This window comes from Pelobates fuscus, chromosome 10 (assembly GCF_036172605.1).
Source record: "Pelobates fuscus isolate aPelFus1 chromosome 10, aPelFus1.pri, whole genome shotgun sequence".
NCBI classification, from domain to species: Eukaryota; Metazoa; Chordata; class Amphibia; order Anura; family Pelobatidae; genus Pelobates; species Pelobates fuscus.
This window is the reverse complement of record NC_086326.1, coordinates 104,959,773-104,976,586: the sequence shown is the minus strand read 5'-3', so window position 1 is coordinate 104,976,586 and position 16,814 is coordinate 104,959,773. Positions and strand designations below refer to the sequence as shown.

General features: G+C 38.5%; 1 protein-coding gene across 1 annotated transcript; it reads right to left on the bottom strand.

Annotated features, from left to right (window-relative positions):
• Positions 1–6,763: 6,763 nt before the first annotated feature.
• GDF2 (growth differentiation factor 2) lies at positions 6,764–15,987 on the bottom strand. The gene is made up of 2 exons (XM_063434121.1): positions 15,626–15,987; positions 6,764–8,677 (listed from the first exon to the last, which is right to left on the bottom strand). Exons 1-2 carry the CDS (start codon positions 15,933–15,935, stop codon positions 7,776–7,778), a joined length of 1,212 nt encoding a protein of 403 aa, XP_063290191.1. The 5' UTR covers positions 15,936–15,987; the 3' UTR covers positions 6,764–7,775.
• Between the last annotated feature and the right edge of the window lie 827 nt (positions 15,988–16,814).

Sequence of the window (16,814 nt, the reverse complement as noted above, 5' to 3'; positions counted from 1 at the left end):
GCCACATACCATTATGCATAGGACATAAACACATTTTCAGTAGATTACTGTTTCTAGAATGTGTTCATTTGTTGTTGTCATCATAGATCTGACAGATGTTAATGTTTATTATTTAGTCAGTATTCCTCTGTTACAGCATAATTTACTACATTAGGTTTATAATGAATGCATACACCTATTCCTACTTATATCTGTCTTACATTTTGAATTTGTCAATTATAAAGGTACTGGGCCTGTAGCTAAGTGCTTCCTAATTTTTTGTGTAGTTTGATATTGTGTTAGTTCAGTTGAACATTTTCAAACTTTGACTAAACCTTGTCCAATGTGTCTCCTACCCAGCTTTGACCTCAGAGATGGCTTTCCCTAATTTCCCTTATTTTTCTCAAATTACATATTTCTTGAGAAGTACAAAAGGATTCGGCACATGCGAGGTCCAAAACACGAGTTTATTTCAGTCTTAAGATGAATTTTATCAAGCCTGTTATTCATCTCTGGCTCCTGGTTCTGTTTTGGCTGCACAATGACTCTTTCTGTGATTTTAGGCTAGTTTAGCTATGGAGTTTGGGTTGATACTTTTTTGACAAATCTTCCAAAAAATGTTTCTCTATCATTTAATTACTTAAAAGAACATTCAAATCACCATAACATCATGTTGTGGTGTTTATAGTGTTTGGAGTTTCCCTTTAATTATCAGCTTCCAAATATATTATGTGTTATAAGAACTTGCCTCTAGGGTTTCTACGTTTTTATTTGTGGGCATATCATAGGTTTGCAAATAGCATTCTGAAACCACTGCATTCCTGCTAACATGCATGCTGGATGGGCAATGTTCATCCTTAAAAATAAAACAGAGAAAGAGATTGTAAAACAAATGTATTATTTTATTAAATTTTACCAGGATGGATACATTGAGATTTCTCTTGTTTTCAAGTATGTCCTTGGTCCACAAATCATTGCATTGTTACAATAGGATACAATATTACAAAAATACAATATACAAACTATATATATAATACATAACAGGTAATAAATATATTCAACCATGACCATGACAGGTGCATTCTGTGCTGAGGTATAGTGCCCTAGATCTCTTAAAAGATTTTAGATTGAATGAATGTTTGACTGTGTCCCTGAGGTTATTCCATAATTGCAGTGCTCTGTAGGAAAAGGAGGATTGAGCCACTTTATTTTTGTATTGCAGTATGCTAAATATTGTGCTAGTACTGGATTGGAGGTTTTAGGAGGTGGGAACAGCTGGGGAGAGCATTCTACTCCGGTAGGGTGGGAGCTTCCCAGAAATGCTCCTATGCACAAGGCTGGAAAGATGAAGAGTGCGTTGGGATTCCAGCGACAGCCAGTTTAGCTCTTTTAACATGTCACAGTGGTGGGTAAAGTAATTACATTCTAGTACAAAGTGGCAGAACTAATTATATATTATTACGTAATAAGTATTACGGTTATTAGGGTGGGTTTGCGGTGCGGGTGCATACACTATATCTCCATAATCAAAGACCGGCATTAGCATTTGTTGCACTATCTGTTTTCTTACTGTAGGGCTTAGGCAGGGTTTGTTTCTGTACAGGGCACCTAGTTTGGGGTAAAGTTTCTTTCAATGTGAAGGCCAATAGATAGATTGGGGTCTAGCAACATACCTAGATATTTAAAAGAGCAGACTGCTGTCAGTGTGCTATGTGAATTTGTTCTGATACACAGTTGTCGATTTTGTAGTTTGCGTAATTTAGGTACAGTTCCAAAGATCATTGTAACGGTTTTGTCAGTGTTTAGGAAGATAGAGCAGAACTACATACATGCACCTGCTTTAATGGGTGGGTGAGCTGAATTTTAAAAGAAGGAGAGAACAGTCAATCAGTTACTGCCACATTAGCTGTTACTGGAAAAAATATGATGTGGCTATTATTTATATGCCATAGCAATGAACAAGATAGACATTTATAGATAGACATAGATCTGTCGTCATTAGATAAAGACAGAATAGGGGCATCCAGGGTCTTGTAACAGGACTAATTCATTCTGAAAGATTTAAATCTTAATTATTCCAAGTCATTAGGATTTATTTTCTTGATCCTAGTTTTACACATGGTTCCATCTGACCATCAGCTACAGCAAATAGAATGTAAGCCAGGGTTAATGTAGAACACAAACTCTTCAACTTATCACGTCATTTAAATCGGATAAAGGATGCCTGGTAATCCTGTCTTGAGACCTATGGAGAGGTGATAAGAGAGACATAGGGAAGCAGGTGCAGAGGGTAAATAACAAGATTGATGTACAGTATCTTAATTTTGGCATATAGAAAGACCTTTGCATTCTGAGTCCTGAAACAATTGATGTATGCATACATGATATGAGAGTATTCTAATATTCAATATATCAGTTATCAAATGATGGCGCAATCTATATATCATTTTTCTGTCTCTGCTTCTCTGTCTGCCTATGCAGCCTCACATCACATCACTATTTTTCAGCTGAATGAAAACAACGGGAGGAGTGTCGGGATGTCTGTGGCACAGCACTGCAGGAGTGAGGCAGTACGCAGGAATTGTGTAGAGCCTTTGCTAGCTCAGTGCTGTTTGGGGTATGCGCTGACATTCCAGGCCTGTACTGTCTCACTTGGATATTATTATAGAATTCAGGGTTTTCCAAACTCTGGCCCTCCAGATGTTGCTGAACTATCACTCCCATGATTCTTTGAATGAAAGAGATAGAGAATCATGGGAGTTGTAGTTCAGCAACGTCTGGCGGGCCAGAGTTTGGAGAACCCTGATGTGGATGACTGCAATATCAACAGCTGTCAGACTATACGAATATATATGATGTGAAGATGGTTGCAAGTACCTGGGGATGAGAGGAGACATTGGTGTCAGTGAAGTTATGGAAAGCAGTGTTTGCATCACCTAAACATGCACATATTTCTGTCTGTCCATGCTATTCAGTAATGCCACTGGCTGATATATGATGGTACGTCACCTATTTTCATGTATAATCACAACAGAAATCCCTAACCGAATAGGGAGGAAAGGAAAGCAAAGGATGGGAAGGAACAGATTGTGTCATTGTCACTCGGAACTCTTCAAGTCTCAACAAAACTGAATGGTTTCATTAAATGATAAGCACAACCCAATGAGAAATTAATGGCAATTAAAAGATAAAAAGGTGCAAAAATAAAAACTTACTTTGACAATACCAGTTTAGGACCCTTGCTCCATGTTTTTTTCTGATCTTCTAATCCTGCTTTGATGGGCGATAAGGAAAGTTGCCAGCGAGTGCTTGGTTTGCATGTCAGCTCGATTTAAATGTGTAGCGTGTTGACGTCCCTTTTTAGATCACCATTTTCCCTACATGTCTGCAGCGATAAGTACTGCATAGCTTACACTCAGGACCCGATTAATTTTAGAGCTTTTGAAACTGAAGCTCCAGAGCATTACAATGGCTTTTTTTTGTGGTCTACTATTGCCATACTGCATTGGCAGCCACATACATAGCATAAGTCCAGGGAAGCACAGCCTTGACCTGGTTGACCACCATGCCAAAGGTAGTTTGGGCACTGTACACACTTCCCTGTAGCTGATCTGTGCCCTGATTTACAATTGGAGGTGATCTAAATGTGTGGCACATTGCCCATGGATTCCTATACCCTATTTCCCATAGCATGGATTCCTATGCCCAATTTCCCATAGCATGGATTCCTATGCCCAATTTCCCATAGCATGGATTTCCTGTGCCTCATGACCCATAGGATGGGCTGTGTCCCCTTGCTTTCACACTTGACTGTTATTTGGTCGTGGATTTTACTATTATATAGATATAAATAAACAATATAAAAATAAAAAAAAAGTTTAATGTATTTTTTTAAAATTTAAAGTAAAGACTGCATTTCTTATTCACACTACTGGGATGCAGGTAGAATTACTCATCCTTCTTTCTTCTGAGCATGAATGCCATTAAGTTCCAATTTACTAACACATATATAACCACAGGTGTAACTAGGAACCACTGGGTCATGTTGCTAAATTAAATGGAGGGACCCCTGTCACTTCCCTTAAAGCAATACTCCACAGTAGAATGTGTGTAGTATCTGAGTGTTATTATGGTGGCTGGTTGAATGTGATATGTATGGGTGGAGTCAGCTCAGTGTGATTGTGTGTGTTGGACTTGAATACAATGGTGTGTGAAGGCTGACTGAGCATGATAGTGTGTAGTAAGTCAGAGCATTGCCAGTGGAAATTGAAGGCAGCATACTGAAACTGAACTTTTTGTTTAATACATTGTAATTGTTTTAGTATATTGGCAAATTTGCAATATACTAAATAATGGTTTGGCCTGACTTGGGTCCTACCTTGACAGGTGTTACTCCAAGCCTGTTCGCAAAAGTGACCTTTGTGGCCCTGGTAGTTCCACCACTAGCCCCAGATTACAATAGTATTATACAGTTCAGAAATTATGATTGCAACATGTATTAGACCACTGGAACAAAATAATTAGTCAAAGCAATGCTAGTTTAAAAAGTAAAAAGAGAAAAAACTATTTATGAGACAATTTCAGGTACTTAAGCAGATCTTATAATATTAAAGGACACAGAGACACAAATAGAAAATTACAGTTCTATTGATCAAAATGGCAGCAAAAGTCAATAGTTTTTACAAACATTAAACCAAGGGAATAACATTCATATAGAAAAGGGATACTGAATCAAAGCTATAATTTATAATAAAGGCATCGAAGTACATTTTTCTACTAAAAACGTCCTGGCATGTAAACAGTTAAACTGGAATATTTTTATTTTCGTCACTCATTGCTAAATTATCTTCTAAACAGACAAATGCTGTAAGATATTGAATAGAATGGCAGATGGTTCTAGTAATATTTCAATTCATTATATAGACCGGTGGTTCCCAAACCTTTTAGGTTCAAGGCACCCTTAATATTTCAGTATTTTTGCAAGGCACCCAAGTCATAATTTCTAGGTTGTATATCTGTACAGCGCTGCAGCATTTACTGGCGCTTTAGTGTAATGTACAGTGTTGGTGTTTAAAGGGGTGCTTGTATATAGTTATTGTGTTTTAATACAGGGGTGTGTTTGTATGTAATGTTTGTGTTTGATTGCAGGGGTGTGTCTCAATGTAATGTTCACTTTTTAATGCGGATGTACATTTGTCTGAAGTCTGAAGGTATTTGTGTTTGAGTGAAGGGGTGTGTTTGTATATATATATATATTTTTTTTAATGCTGGGGTGTGTATGTAATATTTGAGTTAGATTGCAGGAGTGTGCTTGTATGTTGTGCTGGTGTTTGACTGCTTGGATGTATGCACATACACTACCACATACATACATACATTTACACATATTTTCATGCACATTAACACACAGATGCATATAAATACACCAACACATACACACAAATTCATATAGACACCATCACATACACACATATAGATACACACAGACACATACACACACATGCACCCTGACACACACAAACATTGATACATGCCCACACCATGACACAGAACCACACTGACATATATTTATATATATATAAATACACACACACACACACACACTCACTCATAGTTGCAAAGTTACATAGTTATATAGTTACATAGCTGAAAAGAGACTTGCGTCCATCAAGTTCAGCCTTCCTCACATTTGTTTTTTGCTGTTGATCCAAAAGAAGACAAAAAAAACCCAGTTTGAAACACTTCCAATTTTGCAGCAAACTAGGAAAATAAATCCTTCGTGACCCCAGAATCACTCATACTCATACAACACTCATACTCTCACAAACTTATACACACACTCATACACACACACACACACACACACACTCAAATTCCTACACACACTCACACATATACAAGTGATTTAAAAAAAAATATCTCCAGCCACCCTCCTGTCAGCTTACCTTATGTGCCAGGAGGGTGGCTTGGAGTACTGCTGCTGGTGGGAGTGAGGGGTCTGGAGCTCTTTGTGCTCCTCTCCCCTCACGCTGCAGCTGCCTCCCTGCAGGATGCTGGGAGGATGTGACAGGCTGACATTTCCTCCCAGCCGGTCAACATTACAGGGGTCCAGTAGCGTTCTTAAAGGTCACGTTCTTAAAGGCCCCTGTTTCTCAGTAATGGTTCCCAGGTGCTATAATCATTCTGCAGCACCCCTATGTGCACGTCCAGGGCGCCGCGGAACACAGTTTGGGAACCCCTGATATAGACAAAGGAATATTCTGTTAGTGTACAAGCAACTTTAGAATAAATAGAGGAGCATTTAATTAATAGAATAGGCAGAGGTTTAGTACCTGAAATAGACAATTCATTTTTTGTTAGAATTTGAAGAACAAAATATTAACACCTTAACAAACACGTTGATCTGGTTTTATCTAGCATACATTTTGGCAATAGTCCCTCGGACAGACATGATAAATAGTTCACTGAGTAGACATGAAGGTTCTGGGGAAGCCCTCTGAGATGGCATAAAATATGTAGATTAGCAAATTGAATAGGGATTATGATGCCTTTGAAAGTTGTGATGTGTGATTACTGATTCAGAGAGGGATCTGAACTTTCTGATCTGAACAACCGATGATTGTCCCAAAAGCAAACAACTGAGATAATGTCTCTTTCATGGTCACTGGGTAAGGCACAGAATTAGAGCTACAAATATATACATATTTACATATACAATTAGTAATGGTTGTTGTCATTCTGCTCTTTGACATTCCCACCTCACTCTGTACATTATAAATAACAAGATTAGTAACCTTTCCAAATTAATCTTTTATCATTTTATTTTAATAAAATTATTTCTGGATCTCATAAAACAGTTTTGTGTCTGCCAAGAAAGGTAGAGTTTTCTCTGAACCCTTCATAGAAGCTAGGGCAACTATGTTATAAAGGGGTCTGACTAACATCTCGGCTTTATTGGGTTTGAGGCGAAACCATTATAGAATAAGGAATTTGTTACGTTTACCAATCTATGAGGACATCTTTTGCTTTCAATTCTAAACACAAATTTAGAATCCATGACTTTTTGACTCTTTGACTCTCCCACACCCATCTAATTAAATCTACAACGTAATGTATCATATATGCCTGTTTTCATTTGCTGTAACATATTAAACATAGCATTCTATGAATTACTGTTCTATCTTCCCTAGCGTCACATATACTGTTCACATATCGTTTACATATATTTCCTCCTGTACATGTTCTATCTATGACTCCTACTTTACCCCTGTTAAATGATCCATGAATTATGCCACGTATTCTGCATAACACTTTTTAAAAGCTAACTTTTCTATTGGATGACATAAAGCTTCCTGATATCTAGAACACATCTAGCTCAAAAATAGTGCTTTCCACCTCTTTTTGACTTAAAAAAAATAATAATTTTGCTCTTCCCTCTTCTTTATATTCTTTAAGTATAACATTTTAAACTGCATTCCTTTGTCATAGCTAACATTGATATTGTTTTCTGATGTAACACACTACTTTAGTACATTGAAGTAAAAAAAGTAGGATAACATTTCATTCCTCTTTTTCCCAGCCATGTAATGCTGTGTTATAGAGCTTAGTCCAATGTAACCTAAATTAACAATGCTATTTAAAATGCCATAACTTGTACATGATACCGATTTTATGGATCATTTTAAAAGTTCAGCTTAGAGGGACGTTTTGTCACATAGTAGATGGCTTGCACCATCCTCCTCATTATTTTAAGCTCTGCATGGTCTATAGTAGCCTTTCAGTCAAACAAAACCCTCCTACCTACAGCCACACTCAACTACTCGCATTTCCTTGAAATCATTGTTTATCGTCGGCACACCATTATCCATGTAGAGTACTTGTATAGACTCTAGCTTTGTGGGTACACAGCAGGCTCTTCTTATTTGTTTTGGAAACTTTTGGTGCATCAGTGTCTGCACAAGTGCATGTTTTGTTGGTGTCCAGTTATCTGTCAAAGGATTATAGCATTCCCCTTTGCATTCCCCAGCATCATAACTCTTGGGCCCTATTATCCATGAATCCCAGCCAATGTCCTTGAAATTCACTATAAGTTGTGTTCTTTTGCAGTAATTGCCTTCCACACTACGTTTGATCCTTCCTTTGCTCTCTGGCAAGTTTTTATTCTCTCCTTTGTATTCTTCATATTTAAGAGCATGGTTTTTGGAAATGGTTTCCAAGCTACTATGCTCCTCATGAAGTATTAGGTCCCTAATCTCAGTGCTGGATTCCTTCACCCTGTTACATTTATCATCTGAAAAAACTATGAGAAAGGGTGGGTGATTAGTACTGATGGTGGCACCAGAACTTGACGTTTCATTGAATGATTCAAGTGGGGGTTTCGTTTTTAAAAAGACCTCCAATTTGTTATTTTCTATCTCAGAATTCATCCATCTCTTTACTGCACTGGTCACATCTATTGTCATCCACTGGCTTCTCTTAAATTCCTTGGATGCCAGAAAAGAGTGTGGTTCTTTTTTCTTCTCAGTAGTCTCCATATGTAGGACATCATGTAAAAGCAAGTAGCCGGTATGGCTTTTACTGAGCGATACATACATTTTTAGCTCTGCTTGAGTCACTTCCTCATACCGTGGTATAGACACATTGAACAACAAAATGTGGCTTTGGGTGGAAATTTCCATAGATGAAGACAGCAGAATATCTACAGGAGAAAATGAAAACGTGTTACTTTTACAGCATTAAATCCCTTCATTTAATATACACCATCATACTCTATTATATAGTGTTTAAAGGGTTACCCCAAACAAAAAAAGGCACCGCATCTCCTAAAAAGGAAAGAAAGACTAAACTTACCTGTAATCCCATGCCAAGGTTTAGTTTTGCCTGCAGCAGACTCTCCTCTGGTGACATCGTTCCCCCAATGTTCCATAGGACTGGCTAATGGAAGCACTTGGTCAACAAGGAGAGGGGTGTCATGCCACCATTGGTTGTCTGTTGCCAGCATACTATGAATGACAATGACAGACACCCAATATGCACAGAATTAACATTAGCCACCCCAAAACTCATTCTGGATTGGCTAATGATGCTGCCAGATGAGGCATTTAATATCTAACAGTAAACCTCTTTAACTCTGTATGTGTAGCATTTCTCAGTGACTCCAAGCATAGTGTCCCCTTAAAACCCTAACTATTCACTAGAACTCCACCTGTTCTATTAACTTCTTCAGTTTGAGGAACATACTATACCTATAGTTCCAATGACTTATGCTATGCCTTTAATTAGCCAAACATTAATTATGAAAGGGACAGAATATGCACACAGACCACTTAATCTCAATTAAAGTGTCTTGGTGCAGTGTAAAACATTGACCTTCACAGATAAGGCATTGCTTACACTGCAGGGCTAAACATTAGTCACTAGATGTTGACCTTGAGAGCTTTGACCTTGAGAGCTTTCCTGGCACTACAGTATTCCTTAAATGGAACAAATCAACACTATCAGCTTTGACTTTGTAATATATTTTATATATAAAAACCTGTCCCTATGAAAACCCATGGAAACCTCAATTAAAATATCTCATTGCAAATATACAATTTACCGTAAACTAATTTAGGTTGACAAATACTATAGAGGCTATTGCTGCCTCCCAAATGTAGTCTGAGTTTGAGCGAAGGGCTAATTTTCGTCTGCCCCATTAAGAGTTAATTCATTTGTAGGGATTTATGAGAATATCCAGTTTTGTCTTACTGTCTTACTTACAATTTGTCAAAATTCTTCACTGGAGAGAAAATTGTGAATTAAAACCCTCTTGTCAAAAGTATGCTTGTGCCATCTAGTGGAGAATCTTTGTGCAGCAACCAAAACGGTGAACTTCTTGTCAGGATTAGTAAATGTTGAATTTAATTTATATAGTTTACTTTTCGATAGAAAACCACTGACTTTTCTAATTGTGGGCTAGGGTAACTAAAATATGAGTTGCCGTACAAGTCTTTTTAATAAAGTGGGATTTGTCATTAACGCAAAGTAAAATATCTGTCCCTCATGATTTCTGACGGTATTTTAGTGGGTCTCCTATGTTTAGAAAACAAATATTAACATCTCCCATCAAATGCTCACAATAAATCTTACTGTTAAAGGAACACTATAGGGTCAGGAACACAAACATGTATTCCTGATCCTATAGTGTTAAAAACACTATCTAGCCCCCCTGCCCTCCCGCCCCTCTGCCCTCCCCACCCCGATCTCCTAAATATAGAAAAATCTTACCTTATTTTCAGTATGCCAGCGCTGGCTCTGCCCTGAACTGCCTTCTTGGTTTACATCATCAAAAGTGATAATCTTAGCAATGACAATGCTTTCCCATAGGAAAGCATTGAATTTGTTAAGATTGTCAAGGGGGTGCGCCACGGGACTGAGCCAAACACTGCCCTGGCCAAGATGGTGTTTACAACAAAATGCCTGCAGGGGCTGACTATAATCACCAGAACAACTACAATAAGCAGTAGTTTATCTGGTGACTATAGTGTCCCTTTAAGTATTAAAGTAGTGGCACTGCCTTCCTAAGTACATTAAAAACTCCTCTGAGAATACTTTGCAGAATTCATGAACAGGCCACCAACCCAATGTCATGTAACAGGCCACCAGCCCAATGTCTTTATACTGCCTCTCTTGGAAAACTTATTGCCTCTTTTGGATTCAACTACCACCTGTACGCTGATGACACTCAGATATACCTCTCCTCACCGGACCTCTCCCCGGCCGTCCTGCAACGTGTCACTGCTTGCCTCTCTTCCATCTCTGACTGGATGTCGTCACGCTTTCTCAAACTTAACCTCTCTAAAACTGAACTCCTTGTCTTTCCTCCTCCTAATACTGATCCTCCTCTCTCACTCTCCCTTCAAGTCAGTGATATCCACATAAGTCCATCCCTACAAGCGCGCTGTCTTGGCGTCATACTTGACTCTGGTCTCACCTTTGAGTCTCACATCCAGTTTGTTGCCAAGTCCTGTAGGTTCCAACTCAAAAACATAGCCCGCATCCGCCCCTTTCTTACGCAAGATGCTACCAAGGAGCTTGTCCATGCTCTAGTAATTTCCCGCATGGATTACTGTAACCCTCTCCTGATTGGTCTCCCCAAAAGCCGTACTGCCCCGCTACAGTCTGTAATGAATGCTGCAGCTAGACTGATTTTCCTATCCAGTCGGTCCTCTCACACCTCGCCCCTCTGCCAGTCCTTACATTGGCTCCCTGTATCCTATAGGAGTCAATTCAAAGTGCTAACCCATACATTTAAAGCACTGAACAATTCCAGCCCCTCTTATATCTCTTCACTGATCCAGAGGTATGCCCCTCCTCGTACCCTCCGCTCTGCCCGCGACCACCTCCTGACCGCTGCTCGCACCCGTACGGCCAACTCACGCTTGCAGGACCTCTCACGGGCGGCTCCTATCCTATGGAATAACTTGCCTACTGCCATCAGACTCTCCCCTAGTCTTCAATCATTTAAGAAGGGCCTTAAATCCCATCTCTTCAGGAAAGCGTATGGCCTCCCATAGTAATCTCTCCCTTACATACCTGTCTCTTGCTCTCCTATGGGATAGTGCTTTGCTCTCTCCTCCAGCTCTGCTTCACTCCTACTTGATATTTCCTATCCTAATGTTTCTAATACCCCACCTCCTATAGACTGTAAGCTCATTTGAGCAGGGTCCTCTTCAACCTATTGTTCCTGTAAGTTTTCTTGTAATTGTCTTATTTATTGTTACATCCCCCCCTCTCAAAATATTGTAAAGCGCTACGGAATCTGTTGGCGCTATATAAATGGCAATAATAATAATAATAATAATAATAATAAGTAATTTTGGGTCCCTGTCTAGAAAGGCAAAAAACACTGATTTAGCCTGTTGTTCAAATTGGACAAATACAATACTGATACAATTTAGATTTTTAGTAACATATTGTTCTTTACAATTGTACTTTAGTCATAGTCTCAATGTTTTAATTTGAACTAGCAAACTGAGCAAAGATTTGGGCTGCTACCTTCTTCATTTTCTTCTAAAAAGTTACCTTCCAAGAAATCAAAGTACATGAAAATCTTCAATATCAACACATTTTTATACAAATCTTCTGCACATCATGTGTTAAAACTAATAGAGTAAATCACTAAAGTTGATTAATTATTTCACCAATGTCCAGATTTTCCTGTCCGAATGGCCCCGTATGCAGCCGGATGGTTTTGCCCCATTCGGTTCAGTGCCATTTGGACTGCAAAATCTAGACATTGGTGATAGAATAAAACAAAGTTTTGATAGAATTTGGTATGGATTTTAGCCGGGTCAGTCTATGCCAGACAGCTAAAATCCAGGCTGAAGGTGGCAACTACAGGTCAGAAAATTCTCTCCATGTCCGTATTTAAAAAAAAAAAAAAAAGCTGAACGATTTACCCACTGGCAGCGCTAGCAGCTAGAGGACAAATAGTGAAAAACCCTATTCGGTGTGAGGATTAATTATGTGGCAGCTGGCCAGAGTTTGTTAGCCAGGTACCTTACTACAAATGTAAAACAATAATTTAAATAAATAGGAAATCTTATGGGGGTCAATATGACCCTCATAATGCTATAATGGAAGTTTTTGTACTCCATTAAAAACTAGTGACTGGTCAGCCATTGCTGCCCAGTCGCTAGAAAAGGCCCTCCCCGTGTCCACCTGAGGGCATCATTTGGAGAATACTTTACATTTTAAGGGGGGCCTAGGGTCCTTTCCTTTGGTATCCACCCATGCCGACAGGTGGGGGCCCTACCACTTATATAATGGGGGAGAGACATAGTAACCCCTCTACCCTCATGCTGATGGGTGGGGGGACGACTGAATATGTACAAGTAGGGGGCGGGAGGGGCCCTTATTAATTATAAAGTGTGGGGTGTGGACAATAGCATGGGAAGGGGCCAAATAATAAGCCCCTTCCCCCACCTAGGGGTCCCCAAGCCACCAACCACCCCTAAAATAAATTACCTACCTACCTTCCTCACTTTAACAACAGTGAGGAGGGAGGACAAAACACACACACACACACACACCCTGACAGAAACACACTCACTGACAGACACCCTCAATGACAAAAACACACACTGACAGACACACACTCACTGACAGGCACACTCACTGACAGATCTTCTCTCGGGAGCTCAGTCTTCCAGCCTGTCACTGCTCCCTCACGCGCACAGTTTAGTGATGCCGGGTGCTGGCATAACGTCATATTGCTCGTCCTTGCCGGCTGGGTAAATTTTTAGCAGAGTAGGCACTTGCAATGTAGGGAGAGCAGGTGCCTACTCTGCTTTAACAGTAAGCATGTCTCAAACTCGCGGCTCGTATGGGGGGGCCCCAGGGCAATTTTCGCACCAAGGCACTGTGGTTTCTAGTTACACCTCTGATGGGGGTCTTATTGACCACCATATGATATTTATTTATTTTACTATTTCTATGTGGTGGGTGGCTAGCAAGTGCTGACCACTCGCCACATAATTAACCCTCGAGCTGGCGAGGGTTTTTAACCATTTGCACGCTGGCTGCTAGCACTGTCAGCCATCAAATCGGTCTTCAAATTATCAGTTTACTCGCAAATAGCAAGTGAATGATAATTTGTGAAAGGACATCCTGCTGAATTAATTCGATTTATCATTGGCCTCCTTGTGATCCTTGATATATCTGCGATTTTGGTGCTGTAGATTGGCTGTGGAAATCACAGATTTTTCAAACTAACCCAAACCAGAATTAGTTGGACCGACCGCATATGGCTTTACTAAAACCCCATAATATATCTAGAAAGAAAACATGTGTCTCGTTAGTAAGAAAAGCATAATTTGAAGCCTCAGACAAAAAATGTACTTTAACCCCTTAAGGACACATGACATGTGTGACATGTCATGATTCCCTTTTATTCCAGAAGTTTGGTCCTTAAGGGGTTAATAAAGAGGAGCTACCCATTCATTTAGAAATTCTACGTAAAAACTCTGAGACTTTAGGTCAAATACCGAAATCCCAGATATGAGTGTTATTCCTTAGTACGTAGACTATACCACCTTTCTCAACACGTGCATTACTCACTCACCTACTGAAGACACCATAAAAATGAAATACAGATTTTCTTACAAACAATTACATATAACCAATTCATTTTCACTAAAAAAGTACATATAAAATGCATGAAAGTCCATTTCCCTTTCTAAAGAATCAACATCAACAAAACAGGTGCATTATTATAGCCAACCCCTACAAACCAGATCCAGTTTTTAAGATTATTTTGCCATGATCCAGTTTTTAAGATTATTTTGCCATTAATTATTATACATGTTTGCCGTTATGCAAATCTTCTACTTATGGATGAATGTTTTATCATCATATTAATTGAACAGATAACTAACAAACTGCAGAATTAACAAAGTAATTGTGTGTATCAAATCATAGGTTTTTAGGCAGACCTACAAAACTGTTTGCATCTATTTATGCCAAAATGTAAAATTTATACTACTACTTCTTTTTTTTTTTTCAGATCACTAATTTTCACTAGAAATGAATTCATGAAAAATTCTGGTTTAGTTAAAATCTTAGATCTGGGGTTTATTCATTAAATGGGAAATTGTAGTGAATTGAAAAAACATTTAAATTTTTTTTATAAAAATATCTACAGAATACAGATTTGAAACATATTCTCCCCTTTTAAGCATAGATTGACAATTTTAGCCTGAAATGTGTGGTTCACACTATACAGAGAATACACAGTAGAGTTGGAAGTATTTTTTAACTCCATTATATTCTTAAATCATATCTCTTTTTTTTTTTAATATAGATTTCAAATTAACCCCAAATTAGTTAATTAGCATATATGCATATTAATATAAATATTCATGAATGGAAAGTAAACCGCTTTAAAAAAAGACACACCCAAAATGTGCATTTTAGTGAATAATCCACAGACAACTAAACATGGTTTAGATCAGGGTAGGCAATTTGGCACACCACATGTCGATCCTGATGCTTTGACAGCATTGTGGGACATGTAGTCCAAAACATCTGTCATGCTGAAGTTTGCCTACCACTGGTGTAGATTATCAGTTAGACGATCAATGGGTAGTTCATTGCTTTTAATCACTGGGCCCTAAGCCGCTGCAGGGTAAAAAAATCCCCAAAATCGGGAATATATAATGTGTATAAAAAAAAATATAAAAAGAAAAATTAAGTAATATAAAACATACATAATGGTGAAACATGTTATAGTATAAAATAATGTCAACTTCCATAAATAACTTTGTAAAACTTTAATGCAAAATTATCCCCATTCAGTTGTATGTTCTGTGCTTTTTCTCTTACGGTTTACAGCTTTAATGATCCTCAAAAGCTAATGATCAGCATCCCACGCATATATGTTCCTCTATAATGCAATAGGTTTTTGTTTTGGATGTGTGTGGCACAGGATAAAAATAAAAGCAATAAATTGACAAACACAAAAAACCCCTACTGATTAAGAACCACTGGCTAACACTAATCAAGCTAAATCTGGAACTTAAGGGGTTAAAACCAAAGTAAAGAAACATAATTTAGACTTCTCATAATTACCACCAAATAACAAAAATTAATAAAAAATTTCCCATACCTTCGACATAAAAGCTGCGTATGATGTTTGACGCTGGCATGGACTTTTTATCTGTTACATATCTGTTGTACAAATCGATCATAAACTTGGGGGGCTTAATTTTTGTTTTCTCCTGGGTGGGGACTCGCGACAGGTTCATACTCCGTAGGAATTCCTCCTTCCTGTTTTCAGTAGTGGAGCTCAGTATTTTATCTTCTTCTCTATGCCATGGCGAGTTCTCCAGAGTTGTCCCAGGCAAAGGATTGGCATGTCCTGATCCTTTTAGGATAATCAAAAGGGAACACAAAACTGGAAGTTGAAAACACCTCATGATATTGTTTTTTTTTGCTTGTCGATGAAATGTAAAGGCTAATAGAGTTCCCTCGACCACTTGACTTAAGCTTGATCGAAATAGTCAAGGAAATGTACTTCCTTGAGATTTTTTGGAGTCACTAGCCTATCAGTTGTCAGCCAGACTTACATTTTCCCTGGTTCTTATCATGTAGTAATGTTGCTTATCTCGTTAAGCCTCTAAATTAATGAATATTCTGTAAACATGGTAGACTTGTGCTGGGCTCTGGGGAAGGGTACATATATGTATCTACAAAAGGGGTCATTCTTTAATTAGAAATGTACTGTTCCTACGCCAGTTCGCACATTCTTGCTTATTAAAGATCAAAGTTTCCCAAAACATTGTATTCCCAGCAAAAAAATAAATAAGAAAAATCATGACACCATTACATTCTTCAGTGCTAGAATTACTTGCGTCAGAAATAAAAAGCATGCTTTATTGTATAATGATAAAAAAATATTTACACTTAGAGTGAGGATGTCTTCCTCCTCCACTATAAAGCCAATTTGTCATCCATAACTAAAGTTGATATGCAGGTCTCATACACCCATTCATTTCCATGAGTTAGCCCTTGGTTCCCGCTCATTGTTATCACAAGGGTCAGTTCTGTCTTGTTCTGTATTATGTCTTATTATCCACGTGCAGTGAAATGTGGACTAAATATATGGATCACGTCTACTTGCTTTTGATCACAATGCTATGTAAGACAGTCACGTTTTAAAGTAGTTTTTAAGCAGACTAAAATCAGGTCTGCAGCACTCTGCTAAGGAGTGAGCTAGGCGATGTTCTTGAAGTGCAGTGCACCCAAGTGCCTTACCTTTGAAGGCTGACTTACCGGTCTGCAACTCCTTTAGTTTC